General features: G+C 44.5%; 7 protein-coding genes and 1 non-coding gene across 8 annotated transcripts; 2 read left to right on the top strand and 6 right to left on the bottom strand.

The window, feature by feature from the left end:
• Positions 1-15: 15 nt before the first annotated feature.
• Positions 16-87, bottom strand: BDW43DRAFT_t63. Its single transcript has one exon. It is a non-coding gene; the product is annotated as a tRNA-Glu (tRNA).
• A 580-nt stretch (positions 88-667) lies between these two features.
• On the bottom strand, positions 668-3,166 carry BDW43DRAFT_269253 (transcription factor domain-containing protein). Its single transcript, XM_032041201.1, has 8 exons — positions 2,906-3,166; positions 2,820-2,843; positions 2,666-2,763; positions 2,154-2,596; positions 1,816-2,099; positions 1,284-1,760; positions 1,002-1,219; positions 668-943 (listed from the first exon to the last, which is right to left on the bottom strand). The coding sequence occupies exons 1-8, from the start codon at positions 3,011-3,013 to the stop codon at positions 724-726; spliced, it is 1,872 nt and encodes a 623-aa protein (XP_031902446.1). The 5' UTR covers positions 3,014-3,166; the 3' UTR covers positions 668-723.
• A 360-nt stretch (positions 3,167-3,526) lies between these two features.
• Positions 3,527-7,963, top strand: BDW43DRAFT_308945 (ABC transporter ATP-binding protein; the record flags this gene model as incomplete). The annotated part of the gene is made up of 10 exons (XM_032046609.1): positions 3,527-3,736; positions 3,789-3,866; positions 3,932-4,047; positions 4,110-4,164; positions 4,216-4,817; positions 4,873-5,470; positions 5,516-6,080; positions 6,141-6,313; positions 6,371-6,900; positions 6,964-7,963. The coding sequence occupies 10 exons, from the start codon at positions 3,527-3,529 to the stop codon at positions 7,961-7,963; spliced, it is 3,927 nt and encodes a 1,308-aa protein (XP_031902445.1).
• Positions 7,964-8,175: 212 nt separating this feature from the next.
• On the bottom strand, positions 8,176-9,790 carry BDW43DRAFT_298668 (ergosterol biosynthesis ERG4/ERG24 family-domain-containing protein; the record flags this gene model as incomplete). Its single annotated transcript, XM_032044591.1, has 7 exons — positions 8,176-8,283; positions 8,318-8,412; positions 8,477-8,499; positions 8,531-8,800; positions 8,860-8,951; positions 9,044-9,158; positions 9,318-9,790. The coding sequence occupies 7 exons, from the start codon at positions 9,788-9,790 to the stop codon at positions 8,176-8,178; spliced, it is 1,176 nt and encodes a 391-aa protein (XP_031902444.1).
• Positions 9,791-10,378: 588 nt separating this feature from the next.
• Positions 10,379-10,930, bottom strand: BDW43DRAFT_308943 (uncharacterized protein; the record flags this gene model as incomplete). The annotated part of the gene is made up of 3 exons (XM_032046608.1): positions 10,379-10,408; positions 10,470-10,816; positions 10,867-10,930. The coding sequence occupies 3 exons, from the start codon at positions 10,928-10,930 to the stop codon at positions 10,379-10,381; spliced, it is 441 nt and encodes a 146-aa protein (XP_031902443.1).
• Positions 10,931-13,069: 2,139 nt separating this feature from the next.
• On the bottom strand, positions 13,070-13,344 carry BDW43DRAFT_308941 (uncharacterized protein; the record flags this gene model as incomplete). Its single annotated transcript, XM_032046607.1, has 2 exons — positions 13,070-13,278; positions 13,338-13,344. 2 exons carry the CDS (start codon positions 13,342-13,344, stop codon positions 13,070-13,072), a joined length of 216 nt encoding a protein of 71 aa, XP_031902442.1.
• A 3,386-nt stretch (positions 13,345-16,730) lies between these two features.
• Positions 16,731-17,634, top strand: BDW43DRAFT_318049 (uncharacterized protein; the record flags this gene model as incomplete). The annotated part of the gene is made up of 3 exons (XM_032048634.1): positions 16,731-16,781; positions 16,833-17,204; positions 17,278-17,634. 3 exons carry the CDS (start codon positions 16,731-16,733, stop codon positions 17,428-17,430), a joined length of 576 nt encoding a protein of 191 aa, XP_031902441.1. The 3' UTR covers positions 17,431-17,634.
• A 1,610-nt stretch (positions 17,635-19,244) lies between these two features.
• Positions 19,245-19,565, bottom strand: BDW43DRAFT_308939 (uncharacterized protein; the record flags this gene model as incomplete). The annotated part of the gene is made up of 1 exon (XM_032046606.1): positions 19,245-19,565. One exon carries the CDS (start codon positions 19,563-19,565, stop codon positions 19,245-19,247), a length of 321 nt encoding a protein of 106 aa, XP_031902440.1.
• Between the last annotated feature and the right edge of the window lie 3,716 nt (positions 19,566-23,281).

The following is a 23,281-nucleotide window of genomic DNA, read 5'->3' as shown; positions in this document are numbered from 1 at the left end:
ACAAAAAGAAACGGCTTCCGATGCGGGGAATCGAACCCCGAGCTGCTGTGTGAGAGACAGCGATGTTAGCCATTACACCACATCGGATATTTCTTGAAGAACTGGCTGAGTATTTAACTTTACTAAGCTATTGCTCGTTAAAATAGTTATTCTGAGAAAAATAAGATAAACTTCTATCAATATTACCAACTCACTTGGCAGTGAACATTCATTTTTCCTTTTTTAATCCCTCTAAAAGCTTTTCTCTAGGGTATTACCCAACAATAAAACCCCATCAATGGCTTATCTGATTGTGTCTTCATCCTTCGATAGGAAAACTCCACTAAGACAGTATATATTATGTGTTGACCTACCTCTCGCGAGCATTAATAAGGTGCAAAAATGGCACAGGACAGTCACCTTGGCAATTTCAGGCCACTGATTGTGCTTATTTTCTCAAGAACGAAGAATGTTGGGCTCTAATCACCTGGTATGTCTTTTCGTTGAGTTTTACTAAGTGCAGCATTTCGACCAAAAGGTCAACTCCACTAGCTGTTTACCCCGCTACCCGGATGACCCAGTTTCGTAAACTCGAATGGTCTCCTCATAAGCGAAAGAAAACATTAGTAAGAATCGAATCCTTGTATAGCATCGTTATTATCATTATGAGGGCCACGGAAACCAGAGCCGACTCAACCTTCGAGATAGTAACTGGTTCTATCTATCTCCTACACGGACGTATAATCAGCTAGTAGGCAATGCTACCTGTTGACAAGCTATGGCCATTGCCTTTACTATAGCAGCAATTGGCCTGAGCGGTACTCGTTCCTCTGTTGCCTTCTCGACAAAGTCTTTAAGCCAAGCCACCAGGACGATATCATCCTGAACTTCCCTACAACCGTGGGATCCAATAATGTCCGCACAAAGGATGAAGAATGGGATAAACTGGTGCAGCAATACGAGACTATAGAATGAAACTTGTGATCAGTAGGGAAAGCCTAGTCTCTGTTAAAAAAACATACCTAATGCCCCAGAACGAGTGCAAATCCCTATGCATCAGAGTCTGAAATGTTTTCAAAGATTTCCTCGCAATATCCACGGTGTGTCGGGGTAGGAAGTGACTGTCGCGGTTGCATTTCTTGGACTGAGAAATTACTATGAGCATCTTATAGCTGGTGAATAGGATGTCCACACAAAACCATGTATCAACATGATTAGTTGTGGTGCTAAGAAGTTCTTCCTGCGTCACTTTAGATAAGAAGCCGCACTTATTGGCAATGGATCAGAGATGTTTGACGACTTACTGCGCTCCAGTCGGACATGATAGACTGCACCTCTGTGATGAGGCCATCAAGAGCCTTGTCATACATATCCGTATCCTGAGCCATTCCACCGTCCACTAAATCCAGGTATCTCATCAGAACTAGAGTGAGACGCATGGATGCCAGGAAATGAATCTGAATAAAGCGAGTAGACGCATCGTCAATACCAGTGATGGTGGGATCAGGGAAGTTTACTGTCCAAGTCCCACTGGGGATGAGGGCCGGCTTGCCGAAGGACAGACGGAACAGACAATCCATTCGTAGAAGGTGCCAAAATTCGAATCGTTTCCGATTCTTGTCAACTTCGCTTTCACAGTTACCAGGCGACGCAAGCCAAGAACTCTGTTCTTCTGGATGCTCGTCAACGGAGAAATATCCCAAGGCTCGAGCAATTGTACAAGCATAGCCGAGTATCTTCCAGGACAGTTCACTATTGCACCCCTCAAGTGTTAATGATATCTAGTTGGAAGCCATTAGTTTCTCCATTCATCAAAAGGCTTTACGATAATCCTACCATAACAAAAGCTGCAAACATATCCTGGGGGGTATTTTCGATCTGTCCTATCCAGTCGTCCACCAGCATCATAGACCTGTGATAAAGATATTGTACGACCTTACCCTTTCCGTCATGGGATTCCGGATCTTGCAGAAGGCCTTGAAGAAGTATGTTGTAGTAAATGATTTTTAACGTGCTGTCTAGGTGGACGTGTGGCATTTCGAGCAGGTCAGGCATAGACATGAGAAAGCTCTTTTCCAAAGGAACTCGAAACCCCTCAAACTGATAGGCTCCGTAGTATACTAGCCAAGGAGATCAGCGCCAAGTCTGTCCACAAATGATTGAGAAAGACATACTATCAATCCATCTCATTGCCATATCTTTGGAGATTCCAGGAAAATCTAGAACATCGCTTTCTAGTGGATCTTCCAAGCGCCCAACTTCCACCATTGCAGCTTCCATCGCTTTCACGCATGTTTCATTCTCCAAAAGACGAGATTCAACGTTTCGCAGATGGCAAAACACATTGGAAGAAAGCAGTGATTTGGCTTGAGCATCTTTGATGCCATTCAACATGCTATTTACCATGGCCGGTGACTTAGGGGTTTGAGATTGGCTACTGTGAAGCACACCGCTGGTTGTTGATTGAGTTCCATTGACGTCTGCGTCTGAGGACAAGACAGACATTGAGCGGGATGCGTCACCATGGTCCCTAGTACCTCGATTAATGTCACAGTGGTCCTCGAGTCTCTCCAATCGCTTGAGAATATCCAGCAAGATGTCTTTCTCCGAGGCACCGCTAATTTATGTTTCTTTCAGCAACGAAAGCTCGATTCTGCCTTAAGAGGATTCGAATGATGCAGCTCACATTTGCTTCTTTACCCGAGGTTTCCGAGGCACATACACACATTCTTCATTGCTGGCCTCACATTTATCACATCGAGGTTGGACTTTGTTACATCGAATCTAGCCATTTGCGTCATTGCTGGTTCTCAGGGGGATTTTATCCTCCAGACTATTACCTTTTTGGACTGGCAGCGGGTGCACTAAGCTTGATTTTTAGTAATAATGATGTTTAAACGGAATATAGTGAGGCTCGTAAACATACCGATATGCGCTTCGGCGACTTTTGGCCGCTCATGGCTTGGATTGGAATGAACTGACAAGGTTCAATGGAACGGGAAGTTACAAAGTCCGAAATACCGGGAAAGAACATCTATCTGATTGATGGTCACGTTGCCGAGCTTTGAAAATCCCCGAATCACCGGGCATTAGGGTCCCACCCGATCATCTGTCGCCACTTGTCCGTCTATGACTAGAGGGTCTATTCCAAAAGTGGTAAGGGTAAAGGAGCAAAATTAAGAATAGACTCATCGTAGGCCCTAAGTAGTGGGTCAATACCCCCATGAGTCCTTAGAATTGGTAGACGAACCCCTAAATGGAAAAGAAACTAAGTAGAAGAAATCTCCAAGATTAATATACTGCTCCATGGTATAGACGAAAGTACAAGACGAGGTAAATCAGCACTAAGGGTCCTGGATCATAATTGGATGCGCCATGGAAATGTTCCACGTTTCACAGAAAATGATCCTGCCTAGACGACCATGCTCGTATTCTATGCAGTCAAACGTAAGCTTCCTTGGCCCGCTTCCTAGACATTCTCCATGACTTATAAATTAACTGTTCCCTCAGTGTTATTAGACAGACTCTGTATCACAAATCTATCAGAATGGGCTATCTGTCAGATGGTTCTCCGCCAGAGAACTTGACTGAACAGCAATGTGCCCCCGGAGAGCACCATGCCACTCCCAAAATCGCAAACGGGGATGCAGAAGACATTGTCTTGGCCTCAGACCGAATAGGCCAGGCGACTGTAATTAAAGATGAAAGCGAAAAAATGGCAGAGCCCCAACAAGCTGCCTCTCTGGGCAACTACTTTGTATGTCGTTCTGCTCTCATGAATAATTGGGCTTACACTCACATGACTACAGAGAGTCCTATCTTACACCAACGGCAAGGATCGCATCATACTCGCGATGGCCTTATTGTGCTCCATTGGATCTGGTGTGGTATGTTCATCTCTCACTCTAAAGATACACTCTAAAGATACAGGAGTCTGATGATTGTCAAACAGCCGCTGCCCCTCATGAATATAGTATTTGGTAGTATGGTTGGTGAATTCAACGGATACTTTACTCCTAACACAGCAGTCACGGAAGCACAATTCAAATCAACCGTAAGTAAATTGAGGTAATTAATCACCAAGTCTGAATGACGGCCTTATCCATTCATGAGGCTAATTACGGATTTAGCTTATATATCGTTTACCTCTTTATCGCAAAGTTCGCCTTAACATATATCTCAATGGTACGCTACGCTCTCGGAGGCACCAAGTAGCGACATACTCACTATTGGCAGTTCTGTTTCCGCGTCATCGGGCTTCGGGTCTCAGCTGCCTTACGACTGGAATACACGCAGTCACTTTTCGCTCAGCCGATTACTACCCTCGATCAAGTGTCAGTGGGCACAGTCACGAATACCATCACGACCCTGTCCAATTCGATCCAGCAGAGTATTTCCGATAAGCTTGCTATCCTGTTCCAATCGCTAGCCGTAGTATTCACCGCATATATCATCGCCTTCAAATTTTCATGGGCTTTGACTCTCGTTACCAGTGCCGCCCTTCTCTTTATTCTCATTGCCTGTAGCGTGACGGTTCCCCTTATCACTAAAGTCCAACAAAAGATCGACAATGCCGATGAAAAGCACTCGTCAATAGCAGCCGAAGTCTTCAGTTCGATTCGGACCGTTGTTTCCCTCGGAGCTGAGGAATCTCTCTCAAAGAAATATGCCGCCTGGATTAAAGAAGCACAGAGACGAGGACAAGGCATGTCCATTCTCATGGGAGCTCAATTTGCCCTCATGTTCTTCGCCATGTATTCGAGCTTCTCTCTGGCGTTCTGGTTTGGACTGAAGCTATACAGGGAAGGCCACATTGACAATATCAACACGGTCATCACGTAAGTATATGATCATGACTTAACGGTTGTTTGAATGTACTGAGTGACTCGACAGTGTATTTTTCTCGGTCATGATTGCAGTGACTGTTTTGGGGAACATTGCAACCCCCTTGATCTTGGTCTCTAAGGCCGCCAGCGCTGCAGGGTCGTTTTTCAAGATGATAGACTCCGAAAAGGTTACGCTTGGCGGTCTTCGTGATCCTGACGCTTCAGCCCAAGAAGACATTGTCTTTCAAGATGTGCAATTTACGTATCCTGCGCGACCAGATACTGCAATTCTCAAAGGGTTGAACGCTCGATTCGAAAAGGGCAAGACCACTGCACTGGTTGGTCCATCAGGTTCTGGTAAGAGCACAATTGTGGCACTAGTAGAACGCTGGTATCAGCTTGGAGCGGGCGAAGAGGACTGTAATCGAGGGACCATCTCCGTCGGCAAACACAACATCAATGACTTGGACCTCAAGTGGTGGAGATCACAGGTCGGGCTTGTTCAACAAGAACCCTTCCTTTTCAACGACACAATTTTCAACAATGTTTCTTTCGGCCTCACCGGAACGAAATGGGAAAAGGAAGCAGATGAGGTAAAGAAAGAGATGGTGAAAAATGCCTGTCGAGAGGCTTTCGCAGAGGAATTTATTAATCGACTACCAGAGGTATGTTAACTTTCTGTTATGCGTGGCTGCGTCTGAACTTTATAGGGTTATGCGACCGTTGTGGGCGAAAATGGCACGAAGTTAAGTGGCGGCCAAAGGCAACGTCTTGCTATCGCCCGAAGCATAGTAAAGGAGCCCACCATTCTGATTCTGGATGAAGCGACAAGTGCAATTGATGTTCGCGGTGAGAAAATTGTGCAAGCAGCCCTTGATCGAGTTTCAAAGAATCGTACTACTATTATGATTGCTCACCGGCTATCTACTATTCGACGAGCAGATCAAATTGTCGTTCTGAAAGGCGGCATCAATGTGGAGCAGGGAACACACGAAGAGCTCCTAGAAAATGATACTGGATTGTATTATGGTCTTGTGCATGCTCAAAAGCTTGAGCTTCTGGCAGAAGGTGACTCTGATAGAAGTGAAATTACGCATGAGTTGGAAGAGGTCAAGTTGGCCCATTTTGCTCTGAATGAGCAACCACAGGCTGAAGAGCCAAACAAAGCAGATAAACGCCGAGGCTTTTTCAGTAGTATTGGTCTCATCCTTTACGAGCAACGTGCTTATTGGCCATTTTACCTGTTGACTGTGATCAGTGCAGTTGGCGCGGGTGGTAAGATTCTATAATTTTCCACAAATGGTGACCTTTTAACTAACAAGTTATGGCTGAAAGCGGCGTTTCCACTTCAGAGCTGGCTTTTTGCAAAGCTTATCAATGTGTTTCAATATACCGGCCAAGAGCTTGTTGATGCCGCCAACTTTTGGGCCTTGATGTTCTTCATTCTAGCCCTCGCGGTCGCTCTTTGCTACTGTATTGTGGGATACTCCGCCAACTCTCTCTCAGTGGTATATATGACTATGAATACATACTTATGCATCTTATGTGAGCTAATCTAAGTATAGAGGATCTCTTCATCCTGCCGAAACGAGTACTTTCAGAGCATATTAGGGAAGCCCATAGCGTTCTATGATCAGCATGAGAATGCCTCTGGTTCTCTGGTTTCTCGACTTTCAACAGACCCGAAGCAGGTCCAAGATTTAGTCGGCCTGAACGGTGTCTTTCCTGTTATCTCTATATTTAGCATGATTGGCTGTATTGCAATCGCCTTCTCATTCGGTTGGAAACTCAGCCTCGTTGCTGTATTCGCTGCCCTGCCGTGTACCTTTCTGGCTGCCTTCATGCGCATCAGATATGAACTACAGTTCGAAGCAATGAACGCAGAAGTATATTCTGGTAGCTCGCAGTTTGCAGCAGAGGCTATAGAAGCCTTTCGAACAGTATCGGCATTAACAATGGAGGACGCGATCGTTAACCGTTATGAAAATCTATTGCGACAGCAGCAAAACAAGGCATTTCGAAAAGCCTGGTACGCAACATTGATATTTGCTTTCTCTGATAGTGTTGAATTGTGCGCTATGGCGCTCACCTTCTGGTAAGTATTTCCCCTGGTGAGATGTGTTTTTATTATTACCTACTTACTTAGATTTCCTACTAGGTACGGCGGCCAACTGCTCGCATCTAGGGAGTACCAGCCGACTTCGTTTTTCGTTATTTACATGGCCATCATACAGGGAGGGCAATCAGCGGGTCAATTCTTCAGCTTTGGACCGAATATCGCGCAAGCCACGGCATCCGCTAACCGGATATTGAACCTACGACCGAGCTCAGGCGCAAAGGGTAAACCGAATATCGAAGAGAAACAACCCGCCCTGTCGTCTTCCCAATCCGGAGCTAGTGTGAAGTTCTCTGACGTTGCATTCAAATACTCGTCCCAAGATGTTCCTCTTTTTACCGGGCTTAATGTTAACATTGAGTGTGGGCAGTTCGTTGCCTTCGTTGGACCATCCGGCTGTGGAAAGACAACTGTAATATCGCTATTAGAAAGATTTTACGATCCATTTCATGGAGCGATCTACCTTAACGGCCAAGATATTCGCTCCATGGAAAAACCGTCGTACCGCAGAGCATTATCTCTAGTGGCCCAAGAGCCAAGGCTCTTTGAAGGCACTATTCGGGAGAACATCACTCTCGGTCTGGACAAGTCGGACTTCACCGAGGATGAGGTGATCCAAGCATGCAAGAATGCTGAGATCCATGACTTTATCACATCTCTACCTGAGGGTTATTCCACCCAGCTCGGCATCAAAGCGCAGACAGCTTTTAGCGGAGGTCAACGGCAGCGATTATGCATTGCGCGCGCATTGTTACGAAAACCAGCTTTACTTCTTCTAGATGAAGCGACCTCCAGTCTAGACTCGCAATCAGAGAAAGTAGTACAGGCAGCCCTTGAACGACTAGCGAGCAAAAGGAGCATGACTATTGTCGCCGTCGCACACCGACTCGCTACTATTCAGAAGGCTGATACAATCTTTGTGTTCGGCGAAAGCAAGGCAGGTCATGGATCTCGAGTCGTTGAGCAGGGAACACACCAGGAATTGCTTCGCACAAAGGGAATTTACTGGCAGATGGTTAGTATTTATGCTCTACTTCTGTAATTTTATTTTCCATAATATCTTTCGCTAATGATACTATAGTGTCAAGAGAATGCGCTAGATAGGTAGTGGCCTGCCCTATCTTAGATGTGACTTCATGCTCCGTTTTACGTTCTGTGCTCACCCTAGGCATTCAATTGTCTATATACATTCTGTTCTCAATAGTATTCAATTATAATAATATCAACATTGAGCATAAATATTTCCGTTGTATATCAGAAGACGCCAGGGATCATCCTCCATCGGACCCGACGACGGTACATCTCCCAGTCTTTCCCATAATTCACAGCACACTTTTCGTCGTCACGATAACATTGATGAATCTACAATCCTACCGTTATAATCACTTCAATATACGCGAAGATTCCTCCGCAACCGCAGGGAGCATAGAGACCCTAAAGCGTACAGCGTGCTCCCTATACAGTTCGTGTGGCGAGCTAATCCCCACCACCCTATGAATATCAATTCTTTATTTTTCTTCATTCTACGCCAATACCCTTTGATAAGTAAACTCACCTGAGCATAAAAAGTAAAGACTGCTGGACTTTTCCATCTGCAGTCTGGTATGACGCTCTGATTGTTTCTGCCTTTTTGCTCCAAGTTGAATATTGAACTCCTGCCCGACGGAACTTGACTTTCTGGTTGTCTTCAGAGAAGCGAATAAACCAGCCAATGACATGGATTAATATGGCACCCGTGAAGGTCAAGTGGGAAAGCTCATTTGGATGCTTGGCTAAATATTGTGCTTGTAACAACCAAAGCACGAGCATCATTGCTGAGAACCCGTAGATATTGTAAAAGCCGAAGGACCCGTACATCTCGTCAAGAATTTGAGAAACCCTGGTTAGGTAAGTCTACTTAGATGCTTTGAAAGTAGGCGTAGCTGGATTATGTCTTACCGCTCCTCGTTGACAAAGAAGTCCACCACAACCCACCCGCGTAAGACGACGGCTGTCACCATGATGTTCGTCAAATATCCGTAAGTCTGGTGCTAATACGCGGCGAAGGATAGATCAATACAATGCTTGGGTTAGAAGTCTTGGGTTCAAACTTATCAATAGGATATGGGGATGTAACTCACACCAGGGTCCAAGCGAGAATTCCACCTATCCGGGTACAGAAAAAATGTGTCCAATCCCACATTTTCCCGATGCGAGGGTGAAGCTCACCTCCTTCAAAGATATCGTACCAAAGAAACCTGCGCCTAATTGATTAGTAGTGGTTAATTAGAGATACGGATTGGGAGACTTTCCTGTTAAGAGGGTTTCACTCTTGTTATCTAGTGTCGTTCGAGCTCTAATGTAGAATAAGAAAACAATGATCACAGAAAAGACATTGGTTGTCTGTCCATACCAACCCTCTGCTCCCAGCGATGCATGCAGGACCAATGATTCCCGAGGCAGTCCCAACAGTCCATAAAGTGACGGTTGCGCTCCATACTGCTAAGCTGTTTAGCTTGTATCTTAGCCTTCTACTAGTCGGTGTTAAGGGGCTAAGGGCTGTTCGTCCAGGCAAGTGAACATAGAGGATTGTCTGAAGAGCAAGCCAGATAGCATAGCCTAAAATAGTTTCTTGGCTTGAATCAGGAAAGCGAGAGGCAAAGAACCGGAAAAGCCCCTCTGAGAAGGCGGCTCTAGCTGCAGCAGTTATTGAGGTATCAAAGTAATGATAAGCAATCCAGTAGCAAATCACAAAAGCCGGACTTGTGGTAAACAGAATGGAACTTGTTACTTCGGTAAATAGGGTTGGTGTCGGCAGCTGGTATTTGATATATCCTTTCAAAGATCGTTCAGATAGAATAGGAAGTCTTCTTGTTTCGCCATCTTCCATGTGTCTCTGTAATGATAAAGAGGACAACAACCCCCAGAATGGTGCTGTAAAAAGTGTTAGCACAAAGCATACTCGGGGAACCTGGATTGTTCTTTACACAGAGAGGGAATCATCTAGCTAAGGGGGATCATTAGGCTGTAGAGTTTCCGCAGCGGCGTGCTCAGCAGCGACGATCTAGCCGAAAAGGTAGGGATCTGTATAGCAATTTGACCATTCTAATAACTTAAACGCTCTGATCTATCTCTAGTATTGCTCACTTTGCCTTTAAACCGAAGTGCCAAAGCTAAAGAGGCTAAAAAAGCCTTATAAGCCTCCATTAAAAAAGGGCCCGTCTATAATTACAATGGCCAATATATTTTACTAGTGATTCAAATTCCAATAGCCATTCCAAACTTCATTTCAAGGCTTTGAAATTTCAGTCAACTTCAATTTCAGGCCCCACCCCTAGGTAGAAAGAACAGTGCAGACGGCTTAAATAGGGCAAACGGTATTTCGGACGTGCAGCCTGATCATCACGGACACTGAATCGACCACATCACCTATGCAGTAACAACACATCAACAGGCTACTGTCTCAAACAAGCCGAATCTAGCATCCACCAATGGTAGGACTCGGGCCCTAGATAGAATTCATTAAGTCAATCTTCCGGACTCCAGCCTTTAACATACAAGGTACTTACGCATTTAAATGACGCAAGTCCGTGTCCCCCCCTGTAGTTGCACTTGTCTGTAGTAATCGGTGGATAAGTCTCAACCTCGCAGTCGCGCTCGTTGTAGAATGTACAGCTCCAGCAGGAGTTTGTTCCGAGGACTTGGGTGTGAAGATCGTTCAGGAAGACAGAGGTGGCTCGGAAGTTATCACTAGTACAGGCGGTGTTGCTAAACCCGCCGTTGGTGTACAGGGAGCACGAAGTGTCTGAGGGTGCGGTGTCAAACAGGTTAATGCACTGGTCAGAGTTTCCCTCGAAGATCTTGTAATTAGTGTTGTCATTGGCGTTGCAGTCCATCACGTTGTCGTAGAATGTAACTGAGAAATGTTGGTTAAGGACAGTTTAGGAATTGAATTGGATGACGTACGATCATAGGCCTTAGCCTGCATGGCAAGGCCAGCACCAAGCATTAGGACTTGAAGAAAACGCATTGTAAATATAGTCGAGAGAATTCGCTATACTTTATACCTAGATGCTTGCTTTGTCTTGGTTACTTAGAAGCCCTTGAAAGGACAACAAGGGGATATTTATATTCAATCTACCAAGCTGTGATCTAGCCAGAATTCTATGGCTAATATATTTAGGGAAAAACGGCCCCAAGATACAGGCCCACTGTTAGGCCGATCTTTATAAGTACTCCTTGTATTATATTTTTCCGTTTCCCTCTTAACTCGGCTGATAGCAGAAGCCTTGCATTGGCCCAAAAGACTTAATATTGATTGTGAAGGAACTTGAAAAGTGATATCGGCACTCAATGGAGTCTATAGTAATTGAGTAAATAGGTCAGTCAAACCTTCTTTTGCCTGCTATCAATTTCACAATCTCAACCGAACAAGGGAGTATCACTATACCATCTTGAGAGTAACCCATGCTACAACCACTATAACCGCAATTGGGAAAAGCAAGGCGTGTCCACTATATTTGGTTATAGACGTCACTATATCCCGCCGAGAGATTTTCCTTCTGCCGGTAGAGCCGGCTGGGAACTCTTGCTATTCCCAAACAGGAATGTTGATAAGTTATTTAATTACTATTCTGAGTATTCGCTCGCCAGCGTCCGGTGGAGAAAATGCGCTCTCGGTGTGGGTATTCCGAGTATAAGCCCTCTCCGCTTATTTGGGGGCCAGGACTGAATCCCTGTGAAATTAGCAGTCCTCTGCTGTAGAAGGGCTACACGAAGTAATGTTTTTTCCTGCATCTTCTATCGAGTAAAATATGGGAATGAGAACAACTGCCTCAGGTGTTCATGCTATCCACTCTTCAATGTGTTTAGTAAAAGAATAACAGGAACTAATATGTGCTTGTTTGTTAGGCAAACTATTGAGGTCTGTTTGACCTTGAGAAATGGTGCTTTAAACGCTCAACTTCAACTTGTTAGTTCAGCATTGCCTGACGGGTGTGTTTAACTCTCATGCTATTGAGGAGCATAACATCTATATCCCACGGCCCTACTTTTAGTAATTTATTTTATTTTATTTTTTTTTTTTTTTTTCATATGTTGGAGGGTGTTCGACAGCTAGCAATTTGCATTGCAGCCTAAGCTAGTTCACGTGAATTGGTGTCTTGAGTTACAATATTCGACAAGCTTTAACAATGCCATATAGCAGAACCTAATTCTTACGGCTGATAAAGGGAAGAAGATGTGTGCTGCAACAAATACATTGTGTATCCTAATTTGAACTAGTCTTCCAGAGAATTGAATTGAGGCACTCTTTATAATTGTTTAAAAGGGACATAAACGTGGCACCAAAGGGCTATACATCTTTCTGGTTCAGATGGCACGAGATGTCCTGCCCGGAAGGCGCAGCAGACAACAGATGGATGTCAGTAACATCCTGGCCTGGTAGAAGCTCTGACTGGATCTCCAGCCACTGCGGGTTGGCTGTCATAGTTAACCAGATCGAGGGCTTTCCTAACTGTCTCGCGATTGCCAGAGAGTCAGTTACTTGATCGCAGGCCCAGGCGCGGGAGCCCATAAAGTTTGCGGGGATCTTGTTCTGGAAAAGATCAGGACTCGATGGGTCAGCGGCCTCATCCATAGATGCTGCCTGGGTGCGGCGTCCCTGCTGCAGGTATTGTAGACGCTGCTCTTCGGTCCTGGATAACATGTCAATCACGTACTCACGAGCAAGGCAGCCAAGGGTCTGGAAGCGCGGCTCAGTGAGGAAGAGATGGCGATACCACTAGATCTATGTGCAAGGTAGAGCTTTCTCGAAGTCATTAATATAGCCCCAACCCCGTGTGCCGTGGGGGAAGAGCAGCGGATACTGCAGCGGCTCGTATAAACAGGACAGCACAGGGACAAATCGCGGTTGCAGGCCCCCTCGGCGGAAAAAAAGAACCTTGCGAGGGCTTACATTGCGGAGGCCGTCGGTGTTAATAATGGCAGCAATCTCACCACCTGCTGGTGGCACGGACAGTTCCACGGCCAGGGGCGCGGCCTCGTCGCCCACCTGGCTCATGGCGTAACGCAGAGAGTGAACAAATGGACTCACTTGTTCCAGGTACTAGCGCACTGCGTTCACAGCATCTTTGGCCACAGTCTGCTCCCGGGCCCGCTCAGCCCGTGCCTACTCATCGTACAGGAACCAATGCATGCTATGGCCCTTGTCGGCCACGTCCAGCAGGCGGTGGTAGACATGACCCTCCAGGACAACATTCGCAAGTCCATGGAAGGGCACGAACCGGCCGGTGGTACCGATCGCGGAAAAAGCGAAGAGATTGTTCAGTCGGCGACTCATACGGGAGAGCTGGCCTTCATACCGCAGCAGCAGGGGATCTAAAAGATTGTCAGAGGGGGGTAGGCACGGTAGACGGTAACGTCCCTGGCGGCAGCACCAGCCATCTTGCTCTGTAAATAAAAGGGTGGTACTGCAGAAGGAGCAGGTCCTGGACCAGCACTGGGAAAAAGGGGTCACGACCATAGCCGCCAGCTCGTCCCACCAGCGGAGGGGTGGGAGGGCCAGTCTGGGCATTGCGCGGGATGAGTCTCTCACAACGGCGGCCCTGGCACGGTAGCGATAGCATACCTGATGTGCTGCCGCTGCTGACAGCCAGGGTTGTTCACACTGTGAAAACGTGAAGAGAAGGAGCCGAAGCGATATACAAAGTTCGGCATCGCTGATCCACACCTTAATAGCCAAGTCAATAAAACTAGGGAGTTGTTATTTGGGCCTCACACTAAACTAAAATAGGAAAGAAATATAGACATACTCATAATACTGTAAATAAGATTACTCATTGGCTTTGACTCCATTAGTCTTTTCTATTTAGGAAAGATCTTCTAGTACGATAGGATTACCCCCTGCCTGAGTGTCTGCCTGCTGGAGTGCTTCTTCGGTCCGCTCAAAGCCTGAGATCTCTCGATTTCTAGAACCCCTAGGTCTTCCACGGGCTCGTATAATCAGTGGTTCTAGTAGGTGAGGCCATTCAATTGGCGGATCTGGATCTAGATCACGCAGATCAAGCGGTTCTACCGGATCATCCCATGATATCAACCATGAAGAATAGAATTCTGAGATAGGTAGTGGTTCCCTAGACACGCGATAATATAGAATAATATAAATACACGGGATTCCTAGTGTTCTAGTGGTGATCCCTGTACAATTTTCAATCGGTGCCTTTCCTGGACCTATTGGAAGATAGCGATTTTGGATACTAAGCACTTTATTCAATCTGAAGATTATGATTGGTAATCGTACGCTCGATTGATCTGACCACATTTAGTTAATCACCTAAGGAGCTCTGGAGATCTCATTTAATTCGCCAGTGAGATCCCTCACTGCGCGATATAGCTATCTGGCCAAAATGTAGATAGGTATTTGTATAGCAGCGGAGAAAGGCTCTTTCTGTTTAAGATTATAGCCATTCAGATCCCATATAAAGCGAAAGCTTTCAAAATACTGGATATTAATATATCCGCTTAAAACAGGCCCATTCATAATCTTTCTAAGAAACTGATTGTGCTAATATAACGCTATACCATTCAGTCAGCATAGCTTTCCATTAAGTATCAATCTGTTTGAGAAACTCTTTTATATTAATTGTTGAAGCTGTTGAAGTAACTGAACTTGTAGATATAGACTGCATAAGTAGATAATCGCGTATAGCCCATTTTGTATGATGAGGATATTCTTATTAATATACCATACACATAAACGTGCAGCAGAAGATAGCCATATATTCCATACAGCATTTATTAAAGCGTCATCTTTATCAGTAACCACTTCTGCCGGGGGTTGAAGCCGTAGAAAGGTATATAACTCAGCCAGGTGTTCTAATATATAGCAAAATAAATCTTTTCGTTCATCAGATATAAAGCCAAAGGCAATATAAAATATGCCTCCCTGCAGTGTCAAGCCAATAATATTAAAAAGCAGCATATTATATTGATTTATTTTGTATATACAGTCCATCATCAGAATATAAGGATTTCTGCGGAGATTCTCTATTAATGACTGATGACTGAGGAGTACTGCAGGGACACGTTAATTCTCATATACTTGATATTTGATATACCAATTGCCTTCCCGAGGTATTAAGCTAATCAAGGCTTGAATTGGTGTATGACCATTAAGGCGCTCAATATCAACTCTATATCGCATATTATAGAGATCTCGGGCTCTAATTAATAGAGCATGGCCTTGGCGTAGAATAGATGTAATATAATGTATCGGAAGACCTTCATTAAGCATTCCAACAATCTGATCATATCGCCGGCGAAGCTCACTACATCAATGAGCTGGAAGTGCTGATATAGCCACAGAGCCATGATTATGAGTAGGTTCAATAGTCAAGCACCATCTCCCAAATATACTATTAAACTTAAGCTGCGCAGTAAAGGGGCAGTCAATTTGACAAGACCGGCCTATACGGATTCCCTAAGACTGGTTCTCTGCTGTACAGCCTCTATCGCAGACTATATCAATATATTTAAGGCTTCCAGTTCTAGGATCTTTTCTTGAGCGACGCTGAACAGCTGCAAAGCCGTTAACCAAGCCAAAGGCCTGCAGCGAGTCAAAAGCCTCGTCAGCTGAGCTGAATGTTTGATATAGAGGCGGTGCCGGGATAGTAACATTGCTATCATTCTCATCTTCGGGCTCTGATCGGTCAGAAAAGGTAATCTCATAATCATCAAGAAAATCGTCCATTTTAAGCCTTTTTTTTATAATTTTAAAAGCACTTTTGAATAGGGATATCATACAAATGCATTGAAAGGGTTTTACTAGCGCAGTTTTATGATCCTTCCTATTAAGGCTACGCGTGAGGTCCAAATAACAACTCCCTAAAACTAAAGATAGTTAAGGTCTCCTGTCATGAGCAATCTAAACTAGAATGGGTTAGAGCAGAGAAAGCCCAAGCCACTAGAGCCCATTGTGTTTCCGCTTTTGGTTATTGCATAACTGCCAATTTTGTACTAGTTATGCAGATTCCTTCTAAGTTGGGTAAATGTACCGTTGGACGTGCATATACGCGAATACTATGTGCGACTTGGTCATGCTAATGGAGTACCTAGATATTGAATAAATTTAGGCAGGTAGTAAAACTTCTATTGGAGATGTTCAATCCGCTTCTATCCTGCTAGTCATATCCTAATGTATAAACTAAAGAAGTTCCCCATGTGAGTGGTAACAGAAAGGAAGGCTGATACGAGTTGGACCTGCAACTAATGCAACAGAGGTTCTGTGCTCTATCCTGGAGTCATTTTAGGATAGAGTGTCAGGTTGTAATAATCCCAAATCGCAAGACCGGGTCCAGATACATACGGTGAGGCCCTGAGATGGACGCAGTCAGTAATAGGATCAATCAGCTGCTCACATCCGTGTCTATGACGATTGATTTGCTCTTTCGTGGGCAGAGAGATTCAATAAACCGACTTGGAAAAAATCTGCGCTTATACGAGGCCAAATTCAAGTAGCAGAGCACCCTTCTGGTCAATCCCACGTGGGTCCCCTTGCTGGATATGTCTCACTTTTGGCCCCAACCTGGTAATACGCGAGGCCCTTTGGTTCAGGAATTTTCTCGCAAGACATTTCAATGACACCACAGAGGCAATGTCAATGATTTTTTAGACATAGTGAAAATGATGGCAACCTCGTTGATCTTGCGTCCTACGGCCGTCGTCAACAGAATATAAAGACCGTAACTCCCTGTGGTATGAGAGGCTCACATATTTCAGGCATTTTTTCCTGCACACGTTTTTAATACCAGAACGCAGATTATAGCGTCATAATGAAATTCACCTACTTTGTCTCTATTCTCACTGCTGGGCTTGGTTCCGTGGTATGTCTATGTTTTAAACCACCTCCGTTGTCCAATGGTAACCTCTTTCAGGCCTATGCCATCGAAGCTCCTATCCCTGGATACGGTGTTGAGGAACTTTCCTGGGAAGTCCAGACCACCCCTGGCGGCCCAATTGTGAACCTCAATGGAACAGTCCAAGAGGTCCACGAACAACTGTTGATAATCAACCCCAATTACGAACAAGAATTCGCTACCCTGAACACCGACGAGAGGCGGGAGTTTGCTACCCAGAAGCGGGATACTGTTACATGCTACCAGTATCCCCAAGCCAACCACAAGGACGTTGAGAAGGGTATTGCGTACTTGCGTAAAGTTCCTGGACAGCCCACAAACGGGCCAGGGCCCAACAACTGCGGACGGGTCAGCTGTGGTTACAATGCTGGCATCTGGTGGTGCAATGATGTGAGTAGATCAGTAGATCATTTACCTGTCGTACCCTGGGGACGAAAGAGAACTGTACTGACGTCTCTTCTAGAACTCTTTTAGCAAGACCCTTCCCAGCTTCAACAACATTGCTGATGGAGCTCAGGTGGTTGAGAATAAGTGCTGGAGAGGAGGCAACTATTTCTCCGGAAAGTGTGATCATGCCGATCACTGGAGTGTGATTGTCAAAGGCGAGCGCTGCTAGAATAGCACGAAAATACCGTTTGCGAGAGAAATGACTCATATATCACCGATATTTGATGGTGTCAGCACCATATGCTGATTCAATTTTCAGCCAATATCGAATGAGCGGCAAATCTATCGTACATTTCTTTCCACAGGATAGTGCGGCCACCTGTAGCCGTGAATCATTTCAGAAACGTCTCGTGCGAGTCTGAAAGGTCCGAAGAGTTGAATGTCCAACAGTGTTAGCCGAGTGCTTTTATATCTCAATTCTTTTTGTTACTAGCCTCATTCAGTTGGCTAGCCATATTAGTTCAATGACTACCAGTTGTTGTTGGGACTGCCACTGTACCATCCCTTTTGATACCGCCGCAATATATCCATTGCTAGGAGCGTTGTAGGCTTGTCTCTACGTTAAGTGCACTTCGAGTGATAGTGTAAGTCAGGGTATCAATGGTCGAGACCGGTGTAGTAAGCCCCTTGAACGTGAACGTATCCCTAGAATAGCTCATTGCAGATGTACACCGAAATTTGTAACCACTTGCGATATTAAAATTGGAGGGGCGTTTAATAATATATCTGAGATGTTGGGAGGAGCAGGCAAGGTAGGGAAGGTAGGTTACAAGACGCCCCGCGGGACAGTAGCATCTTAGGTGCCGTACTGGACTTTGCAGAGGCATCTCAGAGATTTAGTCGCGCGCCACGAGGGCCGCAGAACAGAACACCAGGCACCGGCCAACCCAGGCCTTGACGAGGCTCCGAGTTCGTCAAGTAAGTAATAGTTTACTGTAAATAGACGCACGCATTGCTGGGAGAACAGTGGAGCATGGAATTCACCTCGGTCCCCTGAACGTCCATATATTTCGAGAGAACCGCGTTTTCCCTCACAGGCTGGGCAGATGACTACATGCGTGCCAGATCCATTACACTGCCAGTAGTCATTTCGGACCTTTTTCGTCCCTAAACAGTGCTTGCAGTCTACCATATGTCTCGATGGCGTTGAGGTCAAAAACAACGGAATGCTCTATGTTCATGTTAGTCACAGTAATTATGGGAGTTTTGAGATGTTCCTTGCGGCTTCGGCAGATCTGTATCACTTATGGTCCCAAGTCGTTGTGACTTTTGATTGATGGAAGAACTAATCACCTTGCTCTAACCTTCAATGTTGCTGAGGATGACACCGCGGCCACTTCACAATTCTCAATTCTTCTCTTGGTAGAAGCCTGCTTAAGTAGCTAGCTCCTATACAGCCGTTAGCACATCAGAGGACATATCAACCGTAGGGGCGTAGAGAATTATTGCGTCCTCGTGTGAGTAATACCGATTAATCTTCCGTTCAGTTATGGCAAAGCCCACAGGTTTATGTTGCTCTAGAAAGTGAGAGAAATACTTCTAGGAAGGAATAGCAAGCAGTGGTAGATTGGTAGATGACCATTTAGCTTTGGGAAAACGGTACTATGTCTGGCGTAGTGCCTATCTACATCTTATGATCAGTAGAAGACCGCAGTTATGCTCGGGACGGTGATATTCTATTAGCCAGAACCCAAAACTGGAAATAAACGATGTAAACCTAGACAGAGACAGTCAGCCCACTATCAGCAGTACCCGATATTTATCGGAAAAGCCGATAGGATTTACCCCCAGGTAAGACTTGCGCGGAAATTAATGACACAGACGAGTCTAGTGAATCTTTCAGATTTCGGACTTTCTTATTTTCAGTTCATAGATTGACATTGCATTAGAATGCCTTTGACAGCAACATCAAAAAACCCTGCGGTCACATCGTTCTCCGCTAATTCTCCTTTGAAGTACATCCACTCCACACGGTGATAAAAGTTATCGTAAATAACCCTTGAATTCCTTCAGCTTCGCCCGAAATCCACCCTTGTCCGACCGCTTCGCTCCCAGCAGATTACCCTCAGGATGGTCGGATAGTATGGTGTCCGATTTTTGCCCCTGGGATTGTGGCTTATTCTCAGCAATACAATCGTGCCTGCCATCTACTGGGGTATTAGGTGTCGAGTAAGGTACGAGAGTGGTCTCCGACACGCTATCGTCTGTCAACCTGCCTTCTTTCAGGGCAAGCTCCCTTTCTCGTTTTTGGCGTTCAATATAACGACGGGCAGCTGCATCGAGACCACCGCGCTCTCCTAACATGATTGTGCCTCCCGGACCAGGGGCCAGGCCACTGTAGTAGTAACGTGGATTGTTGATTTGATGGTCCACAGGAAAGAATGTGGTTTGTAATCGGAGGCGGATTGGTAGATGATCATTCAAGCTCTGGGGGCATTGCAGGTTTACATAGTCTCGAAGGCCCGCACTTTCTGGAAAAGGGCCGCGGAGATCTATCGAACGTTCTGCCCTCGATTGGCCCCCAAGCACTTGGATTGAGGGCGCTCACTCTTGTCCCGCGTTCAGGAATGGAGTCCACGGACGTCATAACGTAGTACTACTAGAGAGGCTTGGTTTGCACAGCACGAGAATGTATCGAGTTCTCACCAGGTGCCGGTTTTCCGACCTGAATGATATGATGTCGGAGACTATACTGTACTCCGTAGAATACGGAGGGAGGGGAAGAGGGGAGAAAAGAAAACTGACTCAAAAAAAAAAAAAATAATAATAATAATAATAAAAATAAAAATAAAAAGACAGAGTCGAATTCATAATAACAGTGAGACTAGTTCAGTGGGCTACATAAAGGAGATCCATTGAAATTGATTTTTATTGCTCAGGGAGGTTCTTGTCATTTGACCACTCTTGGGGAACTATTATTGTTGTTGTAATTATTTTGTGAGACAGGGTGGATCCATACGTGCCATTAGCTTTTCCCTTTCTCTATACTATTTGATACTAGACTCAGGCTTAGGAGTATCTACCGTACCTGGAGAGATCAAATCATAAAATCTACCAATGCAATTTATTCCCTCGGTTTGCTCCTCACCAGTTTGTTGTCTTTCTTTCTTCTGTTTTATCCCCCTTCCTCTCTCTATCTCTCAAAGTTTTGATTGCAGTTTTCTATTGATGCCGTTCTAATCATACGATGTCTGGTGGGCAGGCAGGCCGTGTAGAATAGCAGTTTTAGAGTATCGGTTGATATTATTGTTTTAGTAGAGCTTTCCTAATCAAGCGAGGATAAAAGTTGTTTTTTTCAATGTAAATTCTAAAGATTAGTCTGGCCACGATATAGTATGAGACTCAGACTTGCATCTTGGATCTTATTGTAAAACAATGAAGAATATCGGTAGAGACATGTCTCTGAAAAAAAGTATGCTAGCATTGAGCAAAATAGCGGCCGGCCCTGTAACCAACTAAGAGACCTTCCAAACGCTTGAGTAGGTTATTAAATACCCACACATTAATCTTTTGAGTGTATAGTCCATTACCCTTGGCTTCGCGCAATGCAAGGTGCATTATAGGAGTATAAACAGTGCCATGATAATTGCGGTCAATATTGGTATTAAAGGAAATACAAACCTAACCTTGCTGCCGTCGCTATATATTACTTTAATAATATTGCAGTTATTCCTTCTGTAGAGTATTTGTAATAGCAAGTCTTCTATTCTTGACTGCAGTAAACTTACTGATATTATTAAGTAGTTCTGCAACTGTATTCTTCAACTTGAGCCATTCAGCCGACTCAGTCTCCATATCTATACCAGATACATTTGTTGTAACCAGAATTCATTCATGTGTAGAGATGAAAGCCAAAAATTTCAACATGGCAGCAAGGACTTTATTAGCAATAGTATAGAAATCATCCTTTAACTTTGCCTTCCATTCGTCACAGGAACTGAAGACTAACTGGAATATGCTAACAAGAATCTTGTCTAAGCGTGCCCTCTCTTTGCCGGTCTCGTAGTTAAGTTTAGCTGGATGAAATGCTTGAATAACTCGCGTCTTAAAGCTATCAACAGTGGCGGTATGAACGCGTTGATTTTCGGCTCCAGAAATTAATAAACACAAGCTGTCATTGAGTAAATGATTGAAAGAGCTGAAGTATCCTGGCAGAGACCGCGCAAAACACTGGCAGGAGATTATAATTAATGGCTTGATATCACTCAGAATGCTAGCGGTAAGATTAAAAATTTTATAAACAATATTATTCTTCTGCCTGGAGTCAAGCCTGTCCAGCTGAATGTCTGATAATATAGGAAATAGATCCATTATTATAACATCTTTCAGGGTCAAGCCGCACAAATGTAGGACTGCTTTTAATCAGGAAAGCATTAAGGTCTTTATAACCATATTATCAAAAGGTAAATAATTGTTCTTTGGGTTTGTCAGAAGAATGAGCGGCATGTTACAGCAGCCATATACCAAATCTCTGAAATTAAAGAAGGCCTATTCTGGCCATCAATATTTCTTCCAGATAGTTTTCACCCGCAGAAAGCAAGGATTATCGGGGGAAAGCCAATTGAACCCGCTCTTCTGTTTCAAGTTCTGCCTTAGCATATCAGTGATAAGCTCTTCAAGTTCTGTTTTCTTTGTTTTAATACTGATAAAGGGCTCTAAAGGGTTAAAAGTATAAGAATCAATACTTCTTTTCTTTCAACTGTCTTTAGCATAGTTTGAAGGCGGGTTTACCGATGCAGTGACACTGTCACTGCCTGATAACTCTATATTATTAACCCGCAGTTTGTTAAAGTATGAGCACAGATAAACAGTATCTGAATAGTACTCTTCTTTATAGACAGTCGGTATTGTAAAGAGAGAAGGTATATTTTAAATTATAGTACTGAATCTATATTATAGAAAAGGGGTAAACTATATTATTTCTTTTTTCTTTTATCTATTTCAGGTAATCTTTAGCAATATATACACGAGCACTTCTCAATGTAGTATTTCCGCTTGCGGATGTTAACTACCACTATCCATTTTTAAATGAGGATTCCGGCGCTTTAGCTTCCCGGAATAGGAGCACCAGTGAAATTATTACCTAGCAACTCTATAGACAAGATAATTAAAGGATAACTAACAAGAAAAACTATCTAAAAGTTCTACAGTCTTTTTAGCTCTTCAGTCTTTTTAGTTATCATTCCCTTAGTATAGTGTTCTGCAGGATTTTGTTCAGGCCCACTTGTTGCTCTCAATACTAACCCAATTTATCTAGCCCAGCCCTGAAAGAGCGGAGACAACATAATATTACGATATTACAAATATACAGAAGGCACTCAATCTACTACTACCTTGACCTTACCCAAAATGATTCCTATCTACCAGCAGTGGTATAATACCATCAGTTTTGCCCAAGGCCAGCGCAATGCAATCAATCTCTGCAGGCCGGCAACAATTCTACACCGCTAATGGCCGCACCACGCAAATCCGGCGTGCACGGATTGCAGACCGGTGATCTCTTTAATCACCACCGCCACTGCCCCGGTCGAACTACGGCCAAGTCAGGCCCTTCAGGTTCTAATGCAGGTCCCTCAGGTTCGCCTCAGGTTCAAACCTGACAGAACCTGAGCTAGTGGGTCTCACTGACCAATTATTGCACATGCAGGTAGATAGCCCATATCAAAATAGATGTATCCATGCCTTCATCCAGCTCGCGTTAGTAACCAAATTTCAAAGTTTTTTGCTCTTTCCCTCAGCTCTGGCGTAATTATTCTCTGGTAGGTCTCTTCCAGTCCTCCTCTATTATCCTCACTTTATTATTTACGATGTCACAGCGTCAAATCTCGGTTCTCGGATAATTATCCCTCATCTATATATGAGGATACCACTCTAGATAATTATCCCTTGCTTCCATCCGATGATCCACAGCTATTTATCCCTGATGCTTCATATAGCCAGCAGACGCCTGCTTCTACACCTGGCGCCGAATTCACCCGGCCTCCAGTACCGCCCCTCCACCCCTAGCACCCTCGAACGCG

Source organism: Aspergillus alliaceus, assembly GCF_009176365.1.
Source record: "Aspergillus alliaceus strain CBS 536.65 unplaced genomic scaffold BDW43scaffold_11, whole genome shotgun sequence".
Taxonomy (NCBI): Eukaryota; Fungi; Ascomycota; class Eurotiomycetes; order Eurotiales; family Aspergillaceae; genus Aspergillus; species Aspergillus alliaceus.
This window is presented reverse-complemented; position numbering and strand designations above follow the sequence as displayed.

Excerpts from the sequence above, each read along its gene's own strand:
- BDW43DRAFT_269253 (XM_032041201.1), bottom strand. The coding sequence starts at position 3,013 with ATGTTCTTTCCCGGTATTTCGGACTTTGTAACTTCCCGTTCCATTGAA. Across the intron at positions 2,844-2,905 it reads AGTCGCCGAAGCGCATATCG|TGCACCCGCTGCCAGTCCAA; the intron begins GTATGTTTACGA and ends AATCAAGCTTAG. Across the intron at positions 2,597-2,665 it reads CCTCGGGTAAAGAAGCAAAT|CGGTGCCTCGGAGAAAGACA; the intron begins GTGAGCTGCATC and ends AACATAAATTAG.